The 25,682-nt window shown below is 40.1% G+C and overlaps 11 protein-coding genes across 11 annotated transcripts; 4 read left to right on the forward strand and 7 right to left on the reverse strand.

Moving 5' to 3' along the window:
* Window positions 1-2: 2 nt before the first annotated feature.
* NESG_01377 (uncharacterized protein) lies at window positions 3-1,142 on the reverse strand (the record flags this gene model as incomplete). Its single annotated transcript, XM_053049008.1, has 1 exon — window positions 3-1,142. A coding segment is annotated over one exon (1,140 nt), but the record flags the coding sequence as incomplete, so codon positions are not given.
* A 1,118-nt stretch (window positions 1,143-2,260) lies between these two features.
* On the forward strand, window positions 2,261-3,463 carry NESG_01378 (uncharacterized protein; the record flags this gene model as incomplete). Its single annotated transcript, XM_053049009.1, has 1 exon — window positions 2,261-3,463. One exon carries the CDS (start codon window positions 2,261-2,263, stop codon window positions 3,461-3,463), a length of 1,203 nt encoding a protein of 400 aa, XP_052904814.1.
* A 479-nt stretch (window positions 3,464-3,942) lies between these two features.
* Window positions 3,943-4,260, forward strand: NESG_01379 (uncharacterized protein; the record flags this gene model as incomplete). The annotated part of the gene is made up of 1 exon (XM_053049010.1): window positions 3,943-4,260. The coding sequence occupies one exon, from the start codon at window positions 3,943-3,945 to the stop codon at window positions 4,258-4,260; it is 318 nt and encodes a 105-aa protein (XP_052904815.1).
* A 675-nt stretch (window positions 4,261-4,935) lies between these two features.
* NESG_01380 (uncharacterized protein) lies at window positions 4,936-5,145 on the reverse strand (the record flags this gene model as incomplete). Its single annotated transcript, XM_053049011.1, has 1 exon — window positions 4,936-5,145. One exon carries the CDS (start codon window positions 5,143-5,145, stop codon window positions 4,936-4,938), a length of 210 nt encoding a protein of 69 aa, XP_052904816.1.
* Window positions 5,146-5,150: 5 nt separating this feature from the next.
* NESG_01381 (uncharacterized protein) lies at window positions 5,151-7,010 on the forward strand (the record flags this gene model as incomplete). The annotated part of the gene is made up of 1 exon (XM_053049012.1): window positions 5,151-7,010. One exon carries the CDS (start codon window positions 5,151-5,153, stop codon window positions 7,008-7,010), a length of 1,860 nt encoding a protein of 619 aa, XP_052904817.1.
* Window positions 7,011-7,553: 543 nt separating this feature from the next.
* NESG_01382 (uncharacterized protein) lies at window positions 7,554-8,051 on the forward strand (the record flags this gene model as incomplete). The annotated part of the gene is made up of 1 exon (XM_053049013.1): window positions 7,554-8,051. One exon carries the CDS (start codon window positions 7,554-7,556, stop codon window positions 8,049-8,051), a length of 498 nt encoding a protein of 165 aa, XP_052904818.1.
* Window positions 8,052-8,053: 2 nt separating this feature from the next.
* On the reverse strand, window positions 8,054-9,946 carry NESG_01383 (uncharacterized protein; the record flags this gene model as incomplete). Its single annotated transcript, XM_053049014.1, has 1 exon — window positions 8,054-9,946. The coding sequence occupies one exon, from the start codon at window positions 9,944-9,946 to the stop codon at window positions 8,054-8,056; it is 1,893 nt and encodes a 630-aa protein (XP_052904819.1).
* Window positions 9,947-10,042: 96 nt separating this feature from the next.
* Window positions 10,043-19,747, reverse strand: NESG_01384 (uncharacterized protein; the record flags this gene model as incomplete). The annotated part of the gene is made up of 1 exon (XM_053049015.1): window positions 10,043-19,747. One exon carries the CDS (start codon window positions 19,745-19,747, stop codon window positions 10,043-10,045), a length of 9,705 nt encoding a protein of 3,234 aa, XP_052904820.1.
* A 154-nt stretch (window positions 19,748-19,901) lies between these two features.
* Window positions 19,902-20,150, reverse strand: NESG_01385 (uncharacterized protein; the record flags this gene model as incomplete). Its single annotated transcript, XM_053049016.1, has 1 exon — window positions 19,902-20,150. The coding sequence occupies one exon, from the start codon at window positions 20,148-20,150 to the stop codon at window positions 19,902-19,904; it is 249 nt and encodes an 82-aa protein (XP_052904821.1).
* A 1,830-nt stretch (window positions 20,151-21,980) lies between these two features.
* On the reverse strand, window positions 21,981-23,477 carry NESG_01386 (uncharacterized protein; the record flags this gene model as incomplete). Its single annotated transcript, XM_053049017.1, has 1 exon — window positions 21,981-23,477. The coding sequence occupies one exon, from the start codon at window positions 23,475-23,477 to the stop codon at window positions 21,981-21,983; it is 1,497 nt and encodes a 498-aa protein (XP_052904822.1).
* Window positions 23,478-24,369: 892 nt separating this feature from the next.
* Window positions 24,370-25,572, reverse strand: NESG_01387 (uncharacterized protein; the record flags this gene model as incomplete). The annotated part of the gene is made up of 1 exon (XM_053049018.1): window positions 24,370-25,572. One exon carries the CDS (start codon window positions 25,570-25,572, stop codon window positions 24,370-24,372), a length of 1,203 nt encoding a protein of 400 aa, XP_052904823.1.
* Window positions 25,573-25,682: the final 110 nt, after the last annotated feature.

The following is a 25,682-nucleotide window of genomic DNA, read 5'->3' on the forward strand; positions in this document are numbered from 1 at the left end:
TGCTCTTCCTCCCCGTCAGTCGCTATGTATTCGCTATCTAGATCCTCGTTGCACTCTGCGTCAGCCTGCTGCACTCTAGCCTCCAGAAGAGCAGCCACGCTCTCTGGCTTGGAAAGATTGCTCAGAAGGTCTGTGAACAGATGGGGGACTGGCAAATGGTCTAGAGGCTCCTGTTCGACGTCTTGCAATGCAAGGCCTAGGACGGTTCTGATGTACTTTAGGGTTTGGCAGTAGAAGACAATTGTTCTTTCTGTTCTTGTTCCTTGCTTGTTCTCCTCAAACAAAGTCTTTATAATCGTCTTGTATAGGTCGGTGTATGCTGCCTGCAGTGGCTCATCAGACGAAAGCCAGTGACTTATGCACTCTGTAGGCTCAAGGGCCTCGGCAATGAGAAACTTAACTACATCCTGGTCCATGTCAGTAGGGGAAGCACTATCTGGAGTAGTATGAAATGCAAGCTCAATGTTCTTCAGTTGCTCGTGCAGATGGTTTCTCTTCTGCTTAAGATAAAAGAGTATAATGCCCGGGGCGTATGAGGCACATGGAATAAGAGAGGTGTTTTTCACGATGTCCTCTATTTCGCGGATAAACTCAGAGAGGCAGAAAACCACTGAGATGTCGTCCTTAGCAGCAGCCTTTGGAAGATGTGTCTCTTCTTCTGCGGTCTCTTCTGGAACTGCGAGCTCTTGGGCACTTGCTGCTTCTACTGGGACCAGAGCAGTCTCAGTGTGAGTTACTGGCTCTGCTAGTGCAATGCATGCTGGCTCCTCTGTTACCTCTGCAGGTGCTGGCTCAGGCTCACTTGCACCAGTCTCTGCTGGTACAGGTGCACTCGTCTCAGCTGGCTCACTTGCACTAGCCTCAGCTGGCTGTTCTGCCAGATCTACACGGGAGTTGTTCCTAGAGGGGACCGAAGCATAGATGACTTCATCTGGTATTTCCTCTGTCACAGTGCTTGCAGAGCACATGGTGAAAATAGATGCAACTGTGTTGAGCTGGGTGCGCATCGCGTTAACTGTTACCTTACAAACAGCTTTTGCTTTGCGCCCTACTGATCTGACATGCTTCCTAAGACCTTTCATTTTAGAAGATCTTTCAGGTGCTTCCAATTCATTTTCAGGTATTGAAACTAGTTCCGTCATTTGATAATCCGCAAATGCTCTTCCTATTTATCTTTTTTCTCTGAAACATAAACACACCGGTTGCTAAGGAGTGCTATGTTTTAAAAATATTGACCAGAAAATAGATCCTTCCAAATGCAGGTCTATTTTCTGTGGTAAAAAAAGAGTAAACAGAGAATAAACAAAAGGAAGTTCAGAGTCTACTTTGCATATTTTTTATGCTCACAGTTTCTGTCTGCTCTGTGCTTCTGGAAGCTTGTATATGCAGAGTGTTCTCTGAAAATTGCAGAAAAAAATTAATTGTGAGGCCAGAATGTGCTCACAGCATCTGCCAGACAGAAATAAATATTTTAATTTAAAGGCTACAAAAGCACATCAGTAAAGTCTGTTTTATTAAATCAGAGAAGACATGTATTTTTATAGAGTTAGTGCAGTGCTATACTGCAGGCAGAGGCACATATTTAGACACAGCGGTGGGCTGGCATAGAACTTCTCAGCACTATTTATATGTATAAATAGGCGCTGCTTACCCATAATTGTTAGAATTTAAATGATTTTTTCTATCCATCATATATGAGATTCAAATGTCTTGGGCTGGATTTGATCTTTCTTGTGCGCGTGTGACCTCTCGTATGCACCAGTATAACCACAACAGCCCATCTCCTCTGGTTGAAGGGTCTTCAAACTTAGTGCTTTTTTCGATTTTCCCTGTCCTTTGCCAATTTTATTTAAAAAACCTCTCCATGCACATATATATTGACCCATATGCATACACTTTTATTTTCTAGACACAGATGTATTAAAATAGAAATCATATGAGGAAAGGCCTGAAGACTATAGCTTGCAAGATGTGTAAGAAAGTACGCTGAGATGTATCATAGAAAGGCTTACAAACAAGAAAATTGAGACTTTGTGGCATGTAGAGCATAGAATGCTTGGTACTATATTGACCAGATGCAAGTTAATAGCAGTGTGTGAGAAGAATTCTGCATTAGCAATGTAGAATATAGGTCTAAGCAAGCAGATGCTGATAGATTTTTTTACATAGTCTTCTAGCCAGACAAGCTAAATGGTTTAGTATAGCAGTGTGGCTTGATCATGTAAATGCAACATGTACTAATAATTTATTTTTACAGTTCATGAAAGAAGAGAATAAGCAAACCTTCGTTCTTCTGCACGTGGATAGATACAATTCATTCATACAACCAGAGCTAAAAAGTCTTCTAGATAGTGCGCAAGGAAAATACTTAATACATAAAACGAGTATTGAGAGAGAGATAAAATATTCCATAGTCACAGCATGCCCATCAACCATAGAGCATGTTCTGGAAAAGAGTATGCTAATTAGTGAAGCTATAACAATGCTTAATTATGACCTACTAGAAAAAAGAAACAATGATACAAATGAGAGCACAAACATGAATATAATAGAAAAGCTAAATAGATCTTTAAATGCAGATGTTATTGCAAACATAAACAGTAAAATAGAGGGCAATTATAAAATAGATTGTATATGTAGCAGTAAGCCGCAAGCAATTGAATATCTTATTAAAAAGATATGTGTGAACTATAGAGTGGATTTGAACAATCCAGCAAGCACTATAAGCGTTATAGAGGACGATGAATATTGCATGGTGGGCATGCTATACAAGAAAAGCAACAGAAAAGAGCTTTTGAAGTATTCAGTGAAGAACAGAAAATTTATAGGAAATACTTCAATGGATAATGAAATATCATTTATCATATGCAATATGGCAGGAGTGTCGGAAAAAACAATACTTTGGGACTGCTTTGCAGGAAGTGGAAGCATTTTGCTATCAGGAGCACTGTGTGGAGCAATGGTGGCTGGAACAGACATAAATGACAAGCAGTTCAGAGGTAGAGAAGTAGCGCATACAAACTCTAGAATAAAAACTCAGCTTCCAAATACAAATATCTACAGCAACTTCGATATGTATAACATAATTGATAAAGTAATGATGATAGGAGTGCATGATATATTCAGTGAATGTTTATTTAAGGAAAACACAGTAGATGTAATCTTATGTGATCCGCCATATGGAGAGAGAGAAACCATTAAAAAGAAAACAACAGAGGCCAATGAATATGTAGAAGGAAACGATAAGTATCTTATCCCCTCAGTTCCTTTTTTTGGGAGAGTAATTGAAATAGGAAGAAGTGTCTTAAAGAGCAAGGGGCGAATAGGTATATTCATGCCGCACACAACAGGAACTACCCCGAAGCTAAGAGAAATCAAAGGGTTTACTCAAGTAGCACAAGCAGAGCAGTATTTAAACTCACTTTATTCCAGAACATTCTTCCTATTGGAGATTAATAAATAAAATTTCGACTACTATTCTACAATGACATGGATAAATAGGGCCTGAAACCTGCACGCGCATAACACTATATAGAGTAAAATAAACTCATAGCCCAAGAACTACTGTAGAAAGCATAAAGACATTTTCTTAAACGATAGGCTATTATCATACTACTTTCTATTTATAGGCATAATAATTATCAGTCTGATCTGCATCCAAGCAATATAATTCTATTCGGATTATAAGGATAAAAACGATTGTTTCTGGATATATTCGCGCAGAAACTGAATATTTATTCTATAATGCAATGCTTTATGTAGAAACCACTTTGTTATTATAGGTTGCTCAGAAGTAATTGGTTCTTGAAGCAGAAAAGCCTGCTTAATACACACAGGCTTTATTTTTCTATAAATATGCTTAAAATTGTTTGCTATAATATACATGTAGTATATTCAGCAAAACTAGTTAATAAATATATTTTATTTCTGTACCTATCTTAAATGGATGGGCTTGATCTACAAAGTACAGTAATTAGTGTTAGTAATGAGAGAAATAAAGAAAATATACCAGAAAAGCACAAGCAACCCAGCAAAATAGCACTATATGCAAACATCTACAGCTCGCTAACAGAAGCATATGAAAGAATAGATAGCAATAAGATAAAATACGTAGTATTTGCAATTCTATATGCTCTGGCTATAGTAGTTTGCATCACAGGAAACTATATATCGATTAAATACACCTTGCCAGCCTATCTTCTGCTTTATAGTGCAGTTTTGCTAATGATGCCAATATGCGAAGACAATGAAAGCGTATAGACTTGTTTCTAAATTAAAACTTAAAGGCAGGGTAGATTAGAATGTATTTTTGATTCTAAGACACTTACACTAGTTACTGCATAAAAAGACATAGCAAAATGTAAATAGTTCTATATGATGTTAAAGACATAATGTAAAAAGTGTATATAATATCAATTTAATTCAGTTTGGATCCTGCTTGCGTAAGAGAATAACTAAAAACTTAATTCCAATGAGTTTATTTATCTTATTAAGGCTCTATTTGCGACATCCTAATTGTAAGTCCTTATACAAAAGCTAACTCATCCATAGCCAAAAACATATATATATGGACACATATTTTTTTGTCTTATAATCATGTTTATTAGATGCCCATTCCATTAAAGTCAAAGTGTTTCTGTCTTAGCTATTAGGACTGCTGTGTATTTTGCTTAAAATATTATCTGGCTATGCTATAAAAGAAAATAAACATATATAACAATCAGAATATGCCCAAGCATATAATTTACAGGCCTTTTTATATAGTAGAATGTACCAAAAACATTTTATATTATAGAGAATTGTACCGCTTTACTTATTTTTACAATATTTTTATTTTGTATAGCAACGAAAGCATGTGTATTTAAAGATCTTATGTGGGGTTATAGGGCTTTCCTGATAAATATCATAGAAGAAACTCTGCCAAATGCATAATGCTTAGTGCATACTCCTTTCTAAAATATCTTCAAGCTCCTTCTCTTCTCTCTGAAGAATGCTTAATTGGCGGATTATAATGTCTGTTTTTTTTCGAATCTGGCTTTCCAATCTGTTTATCTTTCTATATATTATGTCAGTCGAGATTTCCTCATTGTCAAGTAGCTCTTTGTATAAGTTCTGTATATAAGAGTAGTCCTCTTTCCATTTCATTTTTTATGATAAAAATACTTTCTAATGAAGACACCGCTGCTATTCAGACAGAGCAAATACTTCCAGATATATACACACTAGTAAACGAGCTAATACGCAATAGTATAGATAGCAGCTCCACAGCGATAGTTGTTACAATATGCGCAACAAATAAAAACATAGTATACGCAGTGGAGGACAATGGGGCAGGAATAGAAGTGAATGAGCACTTTCTAATGAAAGGCGGAACCTCCAAGTACAAAGAGCCCAACAAGTATGGGTACAAAGGCATGGTGCTGTATTCGCTCAAAACAGTGAGCGATTTTACAATAAACACGAAAAACAACGGAAAAAGCACAATGATAAGCGCGAAAAATCAAACAGTTTGTGTATTGGAGGGATATAAGGACACAGAAGGCACTAGCATTAGCATATCCAACTACTACGCACTAAAGCCTATTAGGCACAATTATTTGCTTAGCAATTTGAATAAAAATATGCAGCAGATTGTGGAGATGCTGAGAAAGTACAACACAGTGCATAATGTGCATTTCAAGCTATATAAGAACCAGAACATATTGTATAACACTCCATACAATCTGCTAAACCAAAAAATGAGCATTACAGAAAAGCTCATTCAGATATACAATGTGCAGCGGTGTAGAGTTATAGTTTTTACAGGACGCCATTCCACTGTAGAGTACATTGTAGAGATGGAGTGTATCCAGGAAATGAAGAAAAATAAAAGAGAAAGAAAAACAGTGGGGGTCATTCACAACAAAGTGCGGCTGTTTGAGAACAAAAGAATAGAGAAGGCATTGCACGATAGTGTAAATATAAATGGCAGGGTCTATTATAATATAGAAATAAATGAAGAGAAGGAAATATCAGTGTTATCTGAAATTGGCAGAATTAGTAAGTATAACATACAGAGCATAATAGAAAACAGTGGAAGCACTGAAAAGATTATGATCAACCTTAATGAAGAGGAGGTCAACCAAAACGCAGGCAGTAATAATGAAGTCACAAAGACATTGGGCATGGAGAATGAAAAGCCTAATAAAATCGGGATTAGGAACGACATCATGCAGGCTGGTGTGTCTAAGAGCAGTAAAGTCGAGAATTTAGAAGATGGTGCTGGAGAAGAAAGTGAGCGAAACATATGCGATCATAATAATAGAAACTTTGAGGAGGTGTATAGCATGTGCCCTGGAAAGACAAAAAAAGATGAAAGTGTGCAGGCGGTTGTTATAGATAAGAATGAATGTTTAGTGAGTCATAAATATGAGGATGGTATTGGGCTAAGCATACAAGAGATATCCATGCTAAAGATAGTTGGGCAGTTTAATAACGGTTTTATACTGTGCACACTTGTGAAGGAAAGTAATATACACATGTACATAATAGACCAGCATGCAGCTGACGAGGCAGTGAATTACGAGCATCTGCGCAGTACTATTGTGTATAAGCGACAGAAGCTGATACACCCAATAGCAATAGGCATATCTGAGTATGATGCGCATTTATTAAGAGAAAACACTCGATGTATTGAAAAGCATGGATTTATTCTAAACGAAGAAAAAACACAAATAATAGAAGCACCAGCATATGAAAACACGATATTTGGAAGCCAAGAATTGCTAGAAATAGTTGAAAGAATAAAGGAGGGGCGGTTCAAAGAGGAAGAGCCCGTGATAGTTTTTACTAGCCTAAGAAAGGTGCTAGCAAGTAAAGCATGCCGATCAAGCATCATGATAGGAGATGTTTTAAATATGCAGCAAATGAATAAAATAGTAAAAGGGCTTTCAAAAACCACTAGGCCATGGAACTGCCCGCACGGAAGGCCAACCATTCTTCTTTTGCAAGGGAAAAAAGTAAAGTTATAGGATAAGAAAATAGTCAAAGAAAGAAGCTCAAGTTTATCTTCCATCATGTGCTTTATCAAGGTTTTTGCCAACTGTATGATTATTTGCGTCTAAGCATGCAGAACCCCATAATAAATAATTTCAATTAAGACTATACAAAAAGCAGCTCTTATCTTGAGTTCTACTATGAGAAATGAATAATCACTCTAATAAGCTAGGCTATACTTCCAGCTATAATCTTCTTATAAATAATAGAATTTCAATAAAATTGTACAGACCTATAAAGAAGCATTCTTTGAAAATTCCCAGTATGAAGTGATGGCTCATGCATTCTTCTATTCTGGGATGGCTCTTGGTATGAAAAGAATTATAAGATCCACAGCTGTGATAATGCCAAAAAGAACTAGAATAAGGATCCCAAATGTAGTCTCAGGATAGCCTGAATCCACCTTGTTTGGGCTATAGGTGCTGTTCTTACTTTCCATCTCAAAGATTCTTTGCTCTGTTTCGCAATATAGAAAAGTATAAAACACAGCAAGCCAATGAATTTCTTTTCTATTTTCAATGCTAATTACAACAGAGAAGCATGAAGACTTTGAGACAACTCTTCTAGAATGGGGGCTCGCCAAGGGTGCATCTGCATACACTGGCACTATTCACTTGTACACAATTGGCGGGAAAACAGTTGTAGTGTACACGTCATACAATTCCAACAACAACTATGTGTACATTAAAACACAGAATTTGCCCAATGCATCGCCACAGAATACATATCCCGGATTTTTGCGCGTACAGCTGAATGAGCAGGTTCTCAATTCAATTCTGAAGGAGGCCCATAAGCCAAAAGAATATAAGATAAAAGAATCTGTTGTTTCCAACGCACAAATGGAAAGAAAGCTAATAAACATTGAATCTGGGGACATTAAAGTGCTAACAGGAATTGAAGGCCTTGACCATGCAGTTGAAATATTCAATGACATTCCGCTCCAAATAAAGCCAGTTGCGCTAGGGTCTTTTGAAGAAACACTTTGTAAACTGTTTATGGACACTTTATTAATATAGCGCTATCTAAATAAATAGCTGTACTTCTCTATAGAGCCAATTGCATCTACCATATTTTCAGAGATATATTCTGGGGTGTCTGCGTGTACTTTAGAAAGAACAAATAGCTTTGTGTCAACCTCTGATATAAGATACTCGCATTCTCGGATTATAAGAAATATCTTGTGAAGCCTTTCCTTCTTTCCAGTAAAGTCGTCTAGCAGCACAACTTCATCATATCCAGCACGCAGCATGGAATAGTGATCCTTCAAAGACTTTAGATGAATGTTCTTAAAGACTGCGTATGTACTGAGTATTTTTTTAAAGTCAATTTTGTCGCGAGTTGTGAGAATTATAAACTCAAGCAAAGAAAGCCTGCATCCCTCTTCATTGATGATTTCAGCTGCGCATTTAGAAAAGGCGCTTACGGAAGAAAGATAAAATCCCTTTGCAGGAGACTTATTTGCAACCTCAGCGTACTTATAGTTGACTAGGTTTCCAAGTCGCAATAAAATCACCAGAAAGGCAGGAAACTCTTTGTCATTTTCAACAGAAATTAGAGAGTTTCTGATTTCCTGCAAAGTGGCGATTAGAGCAACAAGCGAAGAATGTGCCCAGTGCACGTATTTGATTAAAGTAAGTCTTCCCTTTGTGCAGTTATTCTGAAGAAATAGCTTAACTTTGCTCTCTACCTCTGTCAACATATGGGTGGCTTCCATGATTTTTATGGACTCGCTTTCAAGAGGGAAAACTAAAGACAGATTAACTAAACTATCAATATGGGGCGCGTGCTCTTCTGTTTCTGTCCACCTTATAAGTTCGTTGCAGATGTCTTTTAGGGAGACCTTAGACTTCTTTATTGCTTCAAAGACAATTGACAGAAGAAACTCCTGCCTTTCGCTCAGAATCCTTTCTTTTTTGCCAGGCCTGTCTCTCTTCAGAAAGCCTGTCTGTTGTATCCCTCTTTTTATACAGAACTTTTTCTTGAAGTCATCTTCAATTTCTGTCCATCTATCAAGCAGCCCGCTTTCAGAAAGCACAGGGCTTTCATATAAAGATCCCTTAACGGACAAAACAGGCTTCCAGCCAACCTTTGGAAATAAAGTTTTAATACCTACGTCTGCGCCTTCCAGAAGATCAACAGTAGGGCGCACTCGCATTCCAGGAGGGGATGGCATCTTAGAAAAGATCTTTGCAGTACTATTAGCTGGTTGCTCAGTAGATGCAGGTGAAGGAACTTTCATACTCGATATGGCTTGTGCGACTTTCACTATTGGAAGTGGGGTTTCTTTTAATCCAGACTCTTTGCTTTGTACTATACTGGGGGTTTGCGTGCGTAAATTATCCAGATTATTTGCCGATAGATTAGTGCTACTTGCTTCCACCATGGGAACAAAGTCTGGCTTAAATGGGGCTGGCGAATCTGCGAAGTTACTGAGGGCAGGTGCCTTCTTTACACTTGTATATGATGGTATTTGGTTAAGCGTCTCTGTGATGGAAGGAATCCTCTCTGATGTAGTAATATGAGTGTTTGAAAGGCTCTCCACAATTATATCCAAAAATATGTCGTCAGGCAGGTGTCTTTGAATCTTAAAGTCCTTTTTGTAGTATCTGCCTATTCCTAACGGAAGTTTTGCGAGTGTAATAGAGCCGACTGTTATGTTATTGCTGATGATGCTGATTAATGTGTTGTGCCCGATGTCGATCATAAATCCATCTGTGTATATTAGCCAAAACTCATCTACTTCTATAAACGCCTTTTTCCCTGTGGGAAGCATACTTTCAGGGGTATATGACCGCTCCATCCCATCCACCATAATATGCACACTTGGGCACTTTATGCAGGGTGGCCTGCTTATAACCAGCTGTGTAATGGAAAACTGCATACTGTTCAGCCGCAGAAAGAATATATACATCGAAAGAGAAAGAACAAATCATTAGTCTGTTTATTTAAAACACTTTTTAGAAGTGCCCAATTAAAGGCACATCTGTGCAGAAAACCCTTCAGGCAATTACAGCCACGGGTGCCACTGTGGATCCATCATAGAAAGTCTTTCTGGACTGGTTGCATTTCCAACCAACTTAACAATGCTCATTGATGGGCTGTCATCCATTCGAAGCAGTTCGTGCAGCTTATGTCTGGCTATTCGCATACTATTTTCTGCATGCTCTATGCCTTCCTCTTCTCTTGCCAGGACATCCATATACCGCATCAAGAATGTTTTCTTGGACAATGCAGCTGCCATGTGGTACATTGTAGTAAAGAAAGGCCCTTCAAGTCCTGCGCGCCCTATTATCTTCTGTATGTTTGGGGTCATTCGGAAAGGAACCTCTTCAAATAGTGCTTTGTCACTGAAAGATGGATAGAAGTCTATAGAGTATACCTTTCCTGTGCTTTCCCCGACAAATAGACGGGATGGCATGCGCGATCCTATTGAAAATACATACGACATAAAGCAGTGGATGCTGTAGGAGATGGACAGCGACTTTCTAAAGTAGAAAAAGTCACTTTGCAAATTGAAGCTGTTCATAAAGTGCTTATAGATGAGATCTTCGCCTACTCGACTGCAGGTATTCAAAAACATCTTCACTCTCTTCTCTGGGTCGATTGCATCTGCTTCCTGCAGCGAGGTTTTATTGTCAGCCCCATGGAGCTCCTGCCTGCATTGGAATATCATCTGGAAAACACCTTCTGCCCCCATTTCATTGTGAAGTATGTCATTAAGCGATTGCATAGGCTCTGCTTCTATGAAGATCTTCGTCTGGTTGTTTAGAGACACAATCTTTTTAATTGGTATGCACCCTCTTCTCTTTTTTATCTCCACTGTCTTGGCAATTGATGCGTTGAAAAGTGCAAGCGCCTGTATAAAGCGCTCTTCTCTTCTTGCGGTCTTTCCAGATGGCATCTGCAGAAGTATTGGGTACACTTTTCCGTTGGTTCCACGAATTGCTAGCTCTCTCAGGCTTATGCCTCCTCTTCTCTTTATATTGATGCTGGGCTCGAATCTGGAAATCTTAACCATCTGGGGTGCTCTGTCAGATATATCGACATACTGCCCAAAGACCTCAATATCGTCGTTGCGCTGGTCAAAGTCCACAAGTCTTCTAGAAATATTTTCAATGCTAATAGACCTAGGATGCGATAGCAGCAGCCTTTCCATGCTTTTCTTCCAGACAAGCAGCTTTTGTGCCAATTCAAGAATGCTCTGCGGTGGCAAGCTCTCTGACACAAAGAAAGAGAAGTCCTCATCAAAAGAGCTTTTGTATTTCGGTGCCAGTGAAGACATCCCTATCATCTCAGAGATCTTCTGTATTGCTATAAGCAGAGACCCGTTCTCTCTTGGCTCCTTTCCAAATAGCTGCTGAAGTGACTCAGACAGCAGAGCTGTAAGCAGCCGGTAGAACTCTTCTTCAGCAGACGCCCTCAGCCGCATGGTAAAACTCTCCACAATGCCCTCAATGTTTATGCACATGAGCGTAAACCCTGTCTTTAAGAATGTCCACAGATCCGATATGGGTCCCTCCTTTATGCCTTTTCTTCGCTCCTCTTCTAATGCATTTCGCACTGGGAAGTACACAGCCTGCGGATATACATGCGCCACTCGTGAAAGTATCGACACTGCCATTAGCGAGCCGCTGCTTGCCAGAATAGAAACTATCTGTATGATGAACGGCACAAAGCACCAGCAGTCAATTTCTGTAGACGCTGCCTCAAACACCTTCTCAATTTCCTTGTTGGTTGCCTCAAGATCCATCAGCGCAACTATCTCCACCACTGCTTTTCTTGCTAGTGATCCTGGTGATATAGACACTGCCTGCATAAACGCATTGATTGCATTTGCGCGATTTGTTTTGCATGAAAGAAGCCCCCACTTGTACCACACCTTTGCATTTGTTGGATACACCTGCACTGCCTGCGCATACACCTTTGCTGCATCGTCAACTGCGCCCTTTCCTTCTAGAAGCGTACCGCGTAGCAAAAACACTCCGCTTTTCTGTGCTGCTGTAAAGTAGTTCAAATTGGTCATACCAAGAAGGTCAAGCCCTGCTGCATACTCCTTCATCTGCAAATAGCACTTTCCGTGCTCTTCCAGCTTCATGTACGCATCTGATATTTCGATATTTGGAAGCGTGTATATGCTGTCTAGGTTAGATAGAGCAGCAGGAAGAATCTGATGCTTTCGAAGGGTCTTTGAAAACAGATTCAGAATATGTGCTGTCTCGTGGTAGCCTCTGTACTGCAGAGTTTTCTCTTTTGCCTTTCCGTTCCATATGGAAGAAAACACATGTGTTCTCCACCGAACCAGCATAGTCCAAAACGAGATGGATGCCCACTCAAATGGAACTCGCTCCTTCCAAGCCTGCAGAATCCCTATCAGATCTCTTCGCAGGTCATCTGACGCTGTGATCTGCCATGACTCATTCATCTCCACAACTATCTGGAATCTCTCAATGGCGTGCAGCTGTCTTGGTGAAAGCCGCGGATACTTTGCTATTTCATCTATTGTAGACGTGACAATTCTGTAGAGGAACTCTTCCGTCTCATCGGTCTTTTCACCAACCACGAACAGATAGTAAAACGTCTTATCCACCAAAGATATGTCATCTAGTAGACCTTTGAAGGCGCTTTTATCTGACTCAATTGAAAAGTCAAGTGTGTGCCATTTGGCTTTTACAGTTAGGCTTGGATTCTTTGTGGCTATTCCAATCTCAGAGAGCAGGTCCCACTGCTGCATTTGCTCTGCGCATTCGATCCACTGCTCTTCCCAAATCTTGTACTCTGACTCATTGTAGAGAAGAATTCCGCTCTGGGCCTTTGTTTGAATGTCCTCGTATGCTGCCTGTGCCCCCTTAATGTCTCCAATCTGCTGTAGAAGAAGTGCCTGGACTGTTTCTGGATAAAATGCAGAGATCCTTAGCTGTGCAAGGAAGTAGTCTTTCTCTTCAATTGCATTGTAAACAGTTGCTGACTCAGGTCTGTCATGTAAAACATATGCAGAGGCTGCCCACGTTCCCGTGTGATATGCCACCTCAAGAACTCTGCACTTATCAATGCACTTCCTGTTCTCATCATGCTCCTCACTCTGAGATCTCTGTCCGTTATCCTTCTGCACAAGCGAATCTATCGAAGTATATCTAGATGCACCTTGGCAAAGGGAGGATATTCCTAGAATAAGACATTCTGCTGTTTCTGCTATGCGCGGCACTCTGGATTTCCCTAAGCGAATAAGCATGTCCTCAATCCTTACATGCAGCGATGTTTTCGTGCGCTCTGGCAGATGCTCAATAATTCCAGGAAGAAGGCACCTAATAATCTGCGAGGACGCCTCTTCATTTCCGTACAGAAGTGACAGAATGCTGCCCATAATGGTCTGCTTGCTGGCTTTGTATCTTTTGAACTCCTGGAAAAGTGCTGACAGAGACTCAGGGCTCTCTGAAAACGATGGTGATTTACCGTGCCCAGATAGAGTTCTGCTTGCATGCCCGTCTTTCTCCAGAAACTCCAGTCCGTTCAGGTCCCAAAATGCCACTGTCTGGAAAGCCACTACGTCAAACAGTCCTAAAACCATTCGGCAGAAAGCTGGAAGCCAAGTGCCCTTCTCAAACAGATCCCACTCAAAGGTGCTCAGGTACAGAAGCCTTTCTTCTACATGGGAAGACACACTTTGGTCAAATATCTTGAAGAAATCCGCCCGAATTCTATCTGTGGGGCATGCAAGCCCCTTAACAAACAGCGGCTGCAGGCCTGCAACTATATCCTCTCTGTGCATCTGCGGGTCTATATATGCAGTGTAAACCAGGCCCAGCCTTATCTCCTGGTGCTCTTCTGACTCCATGGCCAGCAGCACGCTCTGTTTCAAAGACGAAGGCACGCTTGGGCTCTGCACTATACTGACCACGCCCTCTGCTGTTTCGGAGTACCTGAAGACCTCTGGGTGCCTGGAAAGTATCTGCGCAAGCACTGTAAGAATTTCAGTTGTTGGATACTTTAGGGCAAGCTTCAGTCCTGCAGGCAGAGAGTCAGACAGCGTAGTAGCCCCATCTTTCAGACCTTTTTCCAGCATGCGCATTGCCTGCTCTGCAGCCTCTTCTCCATTCAGCAGCTCTGCACATGTTATAGCCAGCTTCGGGAATATGCCTTTTGTAATTAGTCCCTGGAATATCTCACTAATGCACTCTTTGTCGATCTTTGCTGCTACTGGTATAATCTGCTCCAGTGCTGCACATCCCTCCTCCACCAAGCATGCATTTACTGCGCCTCGCAGGCTGAATGCGAGTACTTTATTATTCTTTGCTACCTCAGTGTATAGATTGGCCACAGACTGCGGGTTTATCCTATCCGGCGAGACTATAATTGGCTCTTCATAGAATGGAAGGGCAGATATGCCACTCACCACATCCCCGGGCTTATTGTGTATATAGTACAGAACATAAGAGCTCGTCAAAATCAAAGCAACTCCATCGCATATTGCGCCTTCCTTATACCAGACAATTGAGGCCTGCAAAAGAAGAAGTGCGATCTTTGCGCTTCCAGAAATAAATAGCCGTTGTATCATGGTGCACACAACAGCCTCTATTCCTGAGCCTGTGAATAGCTCCGGGACCTTCACTATTGCTGGAAGGAAGATGTACAGATGCGTTCTATAAAGAGTGTCATCCTCCAGTGCAGACGAGATGCTTTCAATAAATGGCTCTACTCCATATCTTTTTAAAAGCGCAACTATTCCTTTGATTGCATGCTCCGCATACTCAGGATGCGCAGTAATAAGGGGCAAAAACCCGTCTGTGTTTGGTGTTGGGTCAAACTCAACTAAAAAGGCAGTGATTCTTATTGCATCCACGGGCTCCAATGCCTCCAGCTCCAGCACTTTTGTTAGGTAGTCTGCTATAGTATACCTGTCTGCAGTTGCCTTTGCGCTTCTCATGTTATCATTCATCATGGGGCTGCCTCCTCGGGAGTTCCCTGTGCTTTTTAGTCCAGACCGTGCAGTTGCTCTTGTAGGCTGTTTTGTCTTAGGCTGCGGAGTGGCTTTCTGTATGAGGGGCAGTGGGTCTTCCTTTATAAGCATCAGAGCCACCTCAATTCGCCACGCAGGAAGCCCGTCCACACATAAAATAGACTTGTCTGTGATGAGGGGCTCAACCGTTTGGAGAATTCTCTTCTGCACTTTCGGCTCAATGTTCAGTATTATCTTTTTCTCAAGTGCCTCTAAGAACAGGGAAAGAACTGTCTCGCCATTCTCTTGCGGTGTCCTAATTGGTGCAGTCCTGAGTTCTTCTGCAGTGTAGTATCGAATAAAGCCCTCCACTGACTTGAAGCACCACTTCCTTACAATTCTCTCAAACTCTGCATCTCCTGAGGTTTCTCTCCACATCTCAACCATTCTTTCTATGCTGTCCATTGAAAATATCTCGCCTGCTGCGTCTGACAGCACATACTGTCTCCAAGTGGACTGCGCAGAGACTGCCATTGGGTGGTTATTTCTGTAGTGTCCGCCTGAGGTGCTGCTGCCTGTCTGCGTGTTTATGTTAAGATTGTTTATCCTAAATGCACCTCCTGCAGACGCCTCCTGCAGATGCTTGTGCAGAATGTAGTATGCTGTGTCGTCGTCATTTGCAAGCCTGAATAAAAAGCTTGCTGCAAGGGGCCTAAGAGACAGGTACTCAGATATACCCTTTCCTTTCTTCTTTGGCAGCATTGTCTTAAAGTGGTGCACATATGTTAGCACTGACCTGGTGAGAAACTCGCCCTCTGGTAGTTGGGGTGTTTTTGCGAATATTTCGTAGATCATGTCTACAATCTCCTCTGATAGACTTTCACCTGTTCCTTGCTGCCCAATTATCTCAAGCAAGCTGCTTGCCAGTCCTGTTTTAAAGATCTCTCTATCCAGGTCTTGCAAATGCACTAGCCCAGAGATGATCGACTCAACATTCTTTTTCTGTCCTATGGTGTTCACAATTGGGACCAGCCATGTCTGCAAAAGTTCTCTGTCTGGCTCTCTTCCCAAGATGTACATCTGACGCAGTCCGTCTCGGCACACCTCGCATATTTCCTCCTCTTTTGAGAACAGGCCTTTGATCAGCATCTGCGATATCTTCATCAGCGAGTGCATTGAGCTAAAGTCTGGCGAAACAGCTGCTGCCACAAATAGCTGCACTGCTGCCTTTTTCATCTCAATTGTGCCGTTGGGTGACGCGATAATTCTGAAGGCCTCGCCAATAAATCTCTCCAGCCGTTCGTCAATGCTCATAAGAGGCGGCCGCAGTCCAAACAGATATCTCATCACCTCCATGTTTCCTATCTGGATTCCATCTGGCAGTGCACGCAGTGGCTTACTAAGAACCTGTGCCAGAATCTTTTCTTTGATTGGCAGAAGGAATGCAGAGACATCTGACCCGAATAGCTCTGCACTGTAGTCCAGGCACTCTCTAGCCACCATGCGCACTCTTTCCAGTGGATGGCTTAGTTCCTGCGCAAATGTGAATATCAGCTGCATAAAGTACTCAGACGATATTGGCTCTGTTTCCACAGCTGGGTCATGTGCTGTTCTGCATATGTGGAATATTCCCTCTCTCACTCTTTCAACATTGTTGTACCGAATTGAAGAGAGCGAGAAGAAGAGTGCCTTGACAATGCGGATCTCCTGGTACAGCAGCCAGCTCACGCCTATATCCAAAGACTGTGTCATAAATAGAATGCCCTGGATGCCGCACATCTTCTCTCTATCGCTGTTCGCATAGCATGCGGAGCAGAACGAGTGGAGTATGTTGTAGAAAAGTGTCATTTGTGATGTTTTCTCACGAGACCCGCATATGTTAAGGGATATGCTGTACATTGTGCTCAGTACAGACTGCGCAACACCTTCTGTCTGCTGGTGCCCAAAGGCCTGGGTCAGTGATGTTATCAGATGCGCCACATCAACTCGCACTCTTTTCTGGAACTCTTCAAAGTAAATCAGCTCAAGAGACTTGAAGATTGAGACAAATGAGTAGAGCAAAATCAACAGCTTTTTTGCCTCTATGGAGTTGGCAGTTGCCTGGCCTGCACCATCTCCGTCTCCTTCCTCTGTCTGTGCGCTGTTTTGCAGTCCTGCAGAGAGCACGCTCCCTGTGTACATGTCAGTAACAGTTGTCATTGTATTCTGTATGGGCGTATTAGTCTTTTCTCTTGGATCTGCTGCGCACTTGAACAGCGCATTGATCAGCTCGCATGGTATGGTGATAAGCTCTTCTTCAGTGGGCCACTCGTCGTCCACTGGTGTGAACACTCCAGACCGCACCTTGCTGTGCAGTTCCTTAAAATCTGCCTCCTTAATAATCTCTATCTCCTTGCTCCATATGTGAAGAATCTTGTCCGACAGGTCTTCCCACTTAAAGAACGTGTAGAAGTAGTGCCCTACTAGTGTAAGGGCCTGCTCCTGGCTGCCTGGCTTTTCTCCTGCAAGGACCCGGGCAGCCTCTTTCAGCACGCCGTGAATTGGCACGCGAATTCTGTCTGTCTTTCCTGGGATTATTACTGTGAGAGATGAGCTTTGCTCTGCCTGGCTGATAGCCGGTACATTGAATGACGCCCTTGCCTTCCCAGAGAGCTTTCCAAGCAGCTTAATTGCCATAACAGAGCTTTCTTCCTCGTGCACAAGGTTCACCAGCGCAGTGAATATGCTGTCAATCTCCTCGCTTAAATAGGACATCAGAAGCTCTGCATTTAAGTTATCCACACAAGTCTCGAGTGTCTCCATGGCAAGTGCTGACAGCTGATTTTTCATTCGCAGTGCGCACACTAGTGCCTTTGCCATCTGTCCTAGGAACGGAAGAAGCCCTGATATTTTCACTGATATTGTCAGAATTAGTTCAACTGGCTCAACTCTGTTTGGGTAGAGCCTTGTGATCTCTTCTATTTTTGCAAAGAACCCAGGAAGCACCAGAGCCATTTCCTTATGCAGAATCTCAAGCTTTTCCTTTCCTGCCGCATTGAACAGATCTTTTACGATCTCAAGCGTATATAGAAGCCGCTCTTCCGGCATCAGGCACTTTTTAAACAGCTCTGGCAGATTGCTTGCCACTACGCTCTCAATCTCTACTGTGTGCACTGTGAATGATGTAAAAATCTCTCTGAATGCAAGAATAATAAACTGCTTGTCCTTTTCGTTGTGCAGAATCTTTAGGAGCTCTTGTATGATCACATCTGCAAACTTTCTTGCCACACCGGCATACGCCAAAAACTGCCTCCATATGATGAACATGTCTTTGTTCTTTTTTGTGCTTTCAAAAAGGATTCCTACGTTGTCTAGTAGCACCTTTTCAAAGAGCGCTGCATCCAGGTAGAAGAAAATCAGCAGAAACTCGCAAACAATAATAATGTCTGCCTTTTTCTCCAAGTCAAACTGGTTGAAGGGCTTGAAAGCAATGCCTAGGTTGTTTGACAGCTCCTGCACCTCATACGGGCTAAAGCACTTGAGAGAGAACACAATTGCATTCGAGGGAATGTTCTGGAAGAGGGAGAAGTAGTGCATTGTGTTTTTCATGCCCCGGATGATTGAGCGCAGCACATTCTTTGTCTCCTCTGTCACTGGGATCTCACTGTATTGTCTGAACGCAGTGACAAACGCACCATAGTTCATTCGGATAAAGAAACCCTTCTCTGCTATGCTTATGTTGTCGCTGATTGTTGTGTCGTTTATCTGCACCAACACATTTGCGCACAGCTTGTTCAGCGTGTGGTCGTTTGATTCGCACATGATCTTGGCTGCCTCTTTGCACACCTTTAGGGAAAGATGCCGGTGCGTAATGTCCCTAAACATTATCAAAAACTCTGTGGACAGCGTGAGCCCAAGCAGCTTTAGCACTGAGTGCTTTGGCCGCAGAAGAATCCCGTCCTTGAGAATGATCTCTGAGTACGAGGCAAAGACTCGCTTTTTCTCTGTCTTCAGAACACTCAGATGGTGGTATATGTCCTTCTTAATGTTCACTGCGTCATCAGGGCAGTACCCAAGCAGGAATATGCTCAGCTCTGGAATAAAAGAGGTCATTGCTGCAATCTCTGGCGGATTGTCTTTAAGAACCCCCATGAAAAGTGAAATAATCTGCGTAAGAGTCGTGATGCACTGCAGCTTTATATTCTCGTTTATAAGGTACAGATTGATCGAGTCCGTGCGCTGGATGAAAAAATGCACAAAAGACGAAAGAGCCTTTGCAAGAGGCACAAAGTTCTTTATAAACTCCTCCCTGGCTATCTGGGTCAGAAACAGCAGCAGAACAACCGGCTCACTGCTCAGCAAAAGTGCCCGTTTTGTTTCATTTTGGTTCTCCAATGAGTGCAAATCATCTGTCAGGTTTTTGAAAAAGTTCGCAATCGCAGATAGAATCCTTACATGCTGATGCACAGATGGCTTTGTCTTCTTGGTTATCTCAATTAGACACCGCACAGCAAGAGATATATTCGTCAGTGCGTCCTTCTCAAGTATCTCTATCAGCCTGTCGATCAACTCATGCGAGATTGTACTGTTTATTCTAATTCGTATAAGCACAGACATTGTCTTTTTTTTATCTTCCTGCGTTCCTGCTAAACCCTCTATAATCAATGGTATTATCTTGCTGGCTACCATACTACTGTCCTGTATGTATTGGAAGAAGTACTCGGTTGCCCTCCAATTGTACAATGTATCAATTCTATCGGATAGCGATAGATCCTTGTTATGTATCTCCTCTATCTTCATTCTTCTTACTATTTTAAAATTTAAAAATAAAATATAAATACGCAGTGTCCTTTCCATGTGGATATTCCCTTACTAGAAGAAGGAAGTTTTATTTTAATTTTCAGTGCACCAGTGGTCTTTGCTTTGCACTGGCATATTTGTACATATATTCTGCCTATTTTTTTCTTTTCTGGAGTATTTCTTGCATTGAAAGGTGCTTTTTTTTGCAGTGCACTGCCTTAATTGCTGAGCCCTTTATGTAGCACTCTTCTATTTCTTCTGTTCCATTTTTAATTGCATTTTTAATATGGATGTTCATCCATAGGTCGCACTTGTAAAGCATTCCTGTGTATATGCTCCCGCTCTTCATTTCCACCTTTACTTCGTGTCCTCTTGCTATTCTTATAACTGTGAGAGGATACATAAAAATATTCTTGCAGCTGGAAAAGTATAAATATGTGTGCTTAGACGAGACAGTCAGAAATAGCAGATAATTTACAGGGAAATTAATTAATTTACTGGGAGTGCAGTAGTGTACTTATTTTTATCTATATATACTACCTTCTGGTTGCATTGTTTTAACCTATTTTTAGTCATTGTCTCATATGCATTTGGTTATTTGGATTTTATGGATGTATAAATATCACTTAAACTTGAATTTGTGTATAGATTTTCAAGTTGTGCCTTGTGCTGCAGTGTATTTGTAGGAAATTTAGCATACATATGGATAATTACTAAGTATTCATACTAGCTATAAATGTGCAGTGCTTCTAATTTGTTCGGATTGTTTTCTCATATACTCTTTGTGTCTTATTTTTGGATGGTAGACATAGAATATTTATAGCAGATAAAGGGAAATTATACTGATATTTTAACCATGGTGAAAATATAGGCAGCCAGGTGTGTGCTTATACGGAAGAAGAATTCAGATGGTTTTATTTATTTTTGGGTATAATTAAAATGCATGGTATTTTGATCTGTCTCTGAGCATTAAATATATAATATGGTATAACACTGCTGTAACTTCCTATGTGTAGAATTTCATTTGAAATGAAGCATATTTTATGGTGCATTCTGGATTTTTAGACTAATTAGTTCTTATCTTATTTTCTTTGCTATTTAAGGGGTGTCCTTTATTGATAAACGGTAATATCATCTTGTTACTAGTACATATGCATATACTTTAATGTAACTGTATAAGAATAGTTATTTTGGTGATAATTAATTATTCAATATTTGAGCATACTAGTCTATACTATAGCCTAGGAAATAAATATTCTTTTGGACAAAGAATTCTAGTGGTATAAAAATAAGATAGAACAGTTTAAAATCTCTAAAATTCCTTATAAATCATATAAAAATATGTGCAAAGAACATATCACAGATATTTTAGTCTGTTTATTACAGTGCACTGCCTAACATCTGCATGAATATATTTTGTATAAAGAGTACATTTGCATGAAACCCATGAGAATACTATCTATTTTACCAAGAGTGTGAATATTTGTTTTCCAGTAGAACACTTGGTTTTGACTGTTTTTACAGCCTATAACGGAAGGATATTAATTTTCACGAATTTCTGGCTTCTGAGTTATATAAAAATGAAAATATATACAGAATAAATGTCTACACTTAAAGAGTTTATTTTAGAAAATAAAGAAAATATTAGGTAGAGAGTACTAGAACAAATATCTTCTAATAGATGTAAATAAATTCAGACATCCATCTTAGATAGAAATATAAACACTAAACAGAAAATTATTGTGAATATAAACCAGAAAGTCAGGTATTTTATAGTACTGCAGAGGCACTAATAGTTGAAGTAGTGGCTATGAAGAGAAATATTCTTATAGCACTGTGTATGGTGCAAAACTCATAGATATAAATGGTTCTGTATAAGTGGAAGCACTTTAGGCTGGAAATAATAGTCTAATAAGACTAAGATACTGTTGAATGAAGAACTTTTATTTTCGCAATAATATCTTTGAGCAGTACTCTTATTCTGAGTTTTTCTGTCAGGTTTTGTCATTTTCCGTTATGTTTTTTCCTTTTTAAAATCATATCAGATTTATAGATATGCTCTGTCTGCATGCTTGTTCTAGTCCTATTTAGTCATTTGGCTGGATCCTTATGGAATAGCCAGATACTTTTGAAAAAGCAGCAATTTTGCTGCAGAGACTACTATCCATACAAGAGTTATTTACGACAGAAGTCTGCCCTAAGTTCTTTAGACTATAAATTAACCCTTTCCAGGCTAAAATGGTATAAGCTCACCTGGGCAGACAGTAATAAACTCACTAGAGTCGATCCCAAGTGCCTCCCTATCTCTTATGAGATCGTCTCTTGGCTGTAAGAAATCTTCTGTTGTACCCATGTCATAGGTTCCCCAGTGAATAGCCACTGACTTCTTTGCTTTAATAATTTGGTGAAGAATAAGGGCTTCCTTTGGGGAGATGTGCTGTGGATATATAAACCAGCTTGGTTCATAGCACCCAATAGGGATGAGTGCTAGATCAATGTTAAACCACATTCCTATCTTAAGGAATTCCTTTCGGCACATTCCCGTGTCTCCTGCAAAGTACATGGTTTTTGAAATAGACCTATCCTTGGCATCAGACACAGTGGCAATCCATCCACACCATAGTTCCCTGAATATGTCAATTCCTGTTCTGCACCCCCAGTGCTGGGCAGGCACAGATGTCACCTTAATCCTTCGCTTCTTTCCACTTTCTAGAGTGTATGTATGCGTCTTTATCTCTCCCCATCCCATGCAAACTATATTTTTAATATCGTACTGCATCAAGTGCGCGTCAAACCCAAGGGGAACAAACCAGACAGCATCTGGGGACTTTTTGCTAATGACTTTGACTGCCTCAGGATCAAAATGGTCATGGTGACTGTGCGAGATAAGAACAGCATGCACAACGGGAAGGGCTTCTGCAGTGCATGGAGGGGGCACGTGTCTTATAGGTCCTATAGTATTTGGGAAAGAAGATGCTCTCTTTGAGAAGACAGGATCTGCCAGAATATTTATACCAGAAATAGTCACCAAAGCAGACGCATGCCCAAGCCATGTAACAACTGCACTCTCTTCTGTGTTATTTATGTATTCCTGTGCGTCAAGTACGAAGGCAGGTGTGATTACTGGCAGCTTCTTCTCAATTTCACTCTTCTCTGGGATAAAAGGCTTTTCTTTGCTGAGCATCCAGGTAATCAGGTCCTTTGGATAAATAAACCTTGGGAGCCAGGTTGAAAAGCTTTTTGGGTTACTGTATCCTAATTGCTTATTCGTAAATGGAATGCAAAGCTTACCAGCCTCCTGAAATGTGCTCTCCTCCAGGTATACGTTATTCTTTTTCTGATTGATTTTTTTATGGAGATCACTTAAATCTTTACTGATATCAATTGTATCATTAAGCACAATTGCACTCTCAAGTACTGAGTCACTTTCTGTGTAAACAAACATTTTGGTCTTCTTTTCATCTGGTGTCTTCTCACTGGGATAGACAAACATATAATTCCATTTAAGTACCCGGGATGAAAAGTACATTGTTAGAAAGTGCATTTCATTGTACTCTATTCCTTCTATGCTGGACATAAATTTTTCTTTAAATTGTATTTTTGTCATTGAGTGGCTATGATTCACAGGATTATTTGCTTCATATTGGGCAGATGGTTTTCTTGCAGGCTTTGCGCATATGCTTCCAAGTAGCATCAGAAATTGCAGAAAATATAAATGTCCTTTTCTCATGCTTAAAAAATTTCTGTGATTTTGCAATTATATTTAAAAATGCACATATAATTGGTTAATTTATGCCTTTTAAACTGAAAATACCAATTATATCATATGCACTACAAAGGAGAAGCCAGAATATACTGGAATTAGTACCCTAATATATACAAAATCTTGTTTAAAAAAGAACTTTTATTTGTTCCTTGTAAATATTCTTGATTGTTTGGCTTCTGAGTCTGTCTAGAATATTTTGGCATCTTCATTTGCAGAAGTATATATGACTTTATATTTAAAATCTGATTTTAGGTTATAATTATCTTGCTATTAGTCTATTTACTATATAACCCGAAATTACCCGTTATTTATTTTTCATGGTGTATTGCAATCTTGAGAATAAGTTTTTGGAAGCATATTCAGTCTTCTCTTTCAATATAGACATGAGTTCATGTAAGCAAACAGAGCCTCTTATGGTGTACTAGCAAATATCTGCATATATTGCAGATCCAAGGAAAAGGCTTTATACCCACACAGTAACTGCCTATGGTTTTATAAATACCTTGCAAGAAATAAATTGAATAAAGGCATACAGAACAAAGTCAAGTAGAATATTTCAAAAGACCTAGCTGGGTACTCTGAAGTATTCAGACTATTTATATGATGGTCTGCACTGAAAGAGAACAATTGTCTTCTTGTCTAAGTGCATAGTAATTAAATCTAGATAAATTCTAGTCTATATTAATATTTCTGTACTAGTAAAAGTCCTTTACAGTAGGAGTAAAATATATTTCACTTGAAAATTCCATATTTAAGGATATTCTTATATTCTTATACAGTACAAGCACATGAAGAGTACAAAAAGTAGAAAAGATTAGAAGAAGTTCTTTATTCGTAGTATGAAGAAGATCTATAGTTAAAAGTTATAAAGTGTCTTTAGTGTATCATAAGGACTAGCTAAGTACTTGTAAAGAAAAACACTAACCAAATATGACAGAAAGATACATGGAAGAATAATCACTAGTGAACCTGCAGAGAGCAAAATAGTCACGGAAAGAGACGGGTGCAGTCTCTTTATCGTATATCCCTTTTGCTTGTACTCAGTGCATATATCATGCATATTATCCTTCCTTGCTCTTTGCATTTTAAGCTGCTTAAGGAGTTCATCCTTTTTCGCAAATCTATTGTATATCCATTCACTAGAGTTTTCTGCTATTTTAGCATCAAACTTAATGTTCTCGCATATAATAAGAGCCTGTATGCGAGAGCATCTGCCAAGAATGATATTTGTGAGTGTAAAGTGGTCAGATGGGTACATCATATCACTTCCGTGCATATTAAGGTATATTGTGCAGTCCATGATATTTTTGAGTGTGGGTTTTAATTCATCCACAAGGATCTTGAATCCCTTTACTCTAGGGAATATCACCTCCTGGAAGACCTTGTTTAGACTATGCGGTATGGTTGTGTGTATTTTCTTCTCTTCAATTTCTTCTGGTGAAAGTGTCTTTAAAAGCCCTCTGTTCTCCAGTTCTTTCTTTAGAAATATTTCATCTTTCTTTTTTGTGTCTTGGTCAATGAATGTTCCCTCTGGGAAAATAACCAAGTTGTAATTGTTGCTTTTATGCAGTACACTGCATGCCTTCTTAAGACGCATTTGATCATCTTCCATCTTTCTGGTGAGAAGTACAAAATTAAGCATGTCAATTCCCAGCCTCAAAGGATAAAAGGCCCCCACTGCCTCCTTTGCAATAAATGAAATGCTCTCCCTGCCTGTCTTTAGAAGTAAAGACCATAGGTATATCCAGTCCACATAAGAAGTGTGATTTGAAATAATCAAAGTATTCCCCATCATCTGATCTTCAGGTAATGGCTTATACAGGATATATGTGTTATCTCCAATTAATATGCAAAGAAGAGACTGCGTCACCTGCAGCCAAAGCTTCCCTACAATGGCCTTAAATTTCTCCATATTTATGCCTATGCAGGAAAGGCCTCTGTAGGTCACATAAACTGCAGGAATTATAACTATGCACATAACAAGATAAAAGAGACATGCAAATGAGAAGTATACAGTTCTGAAGAGAGACGTAATATTTCGTAAAGTACCCGTGCTCATTCCAAATTAGTATATAAAAAGCTTTTATTTTTCTATAAATATTCTGCTGCATGAAGAAACAAACAAACCATAGACCGATAATTCTAGAATATTTTTACAGATCGATATGA

This window comes from Nematocida ausubeli, assembly GCF_000738915.1.
Source record: "Nematocida ausubeli strain ERTm6 chromosome Unknown supercont2.3, whole genome shotgun sequence".
NCBI classification, from domain to species: Eukaryota; Fungi; Microsporidia; genus Nematocida; species Nematocida ausubeli.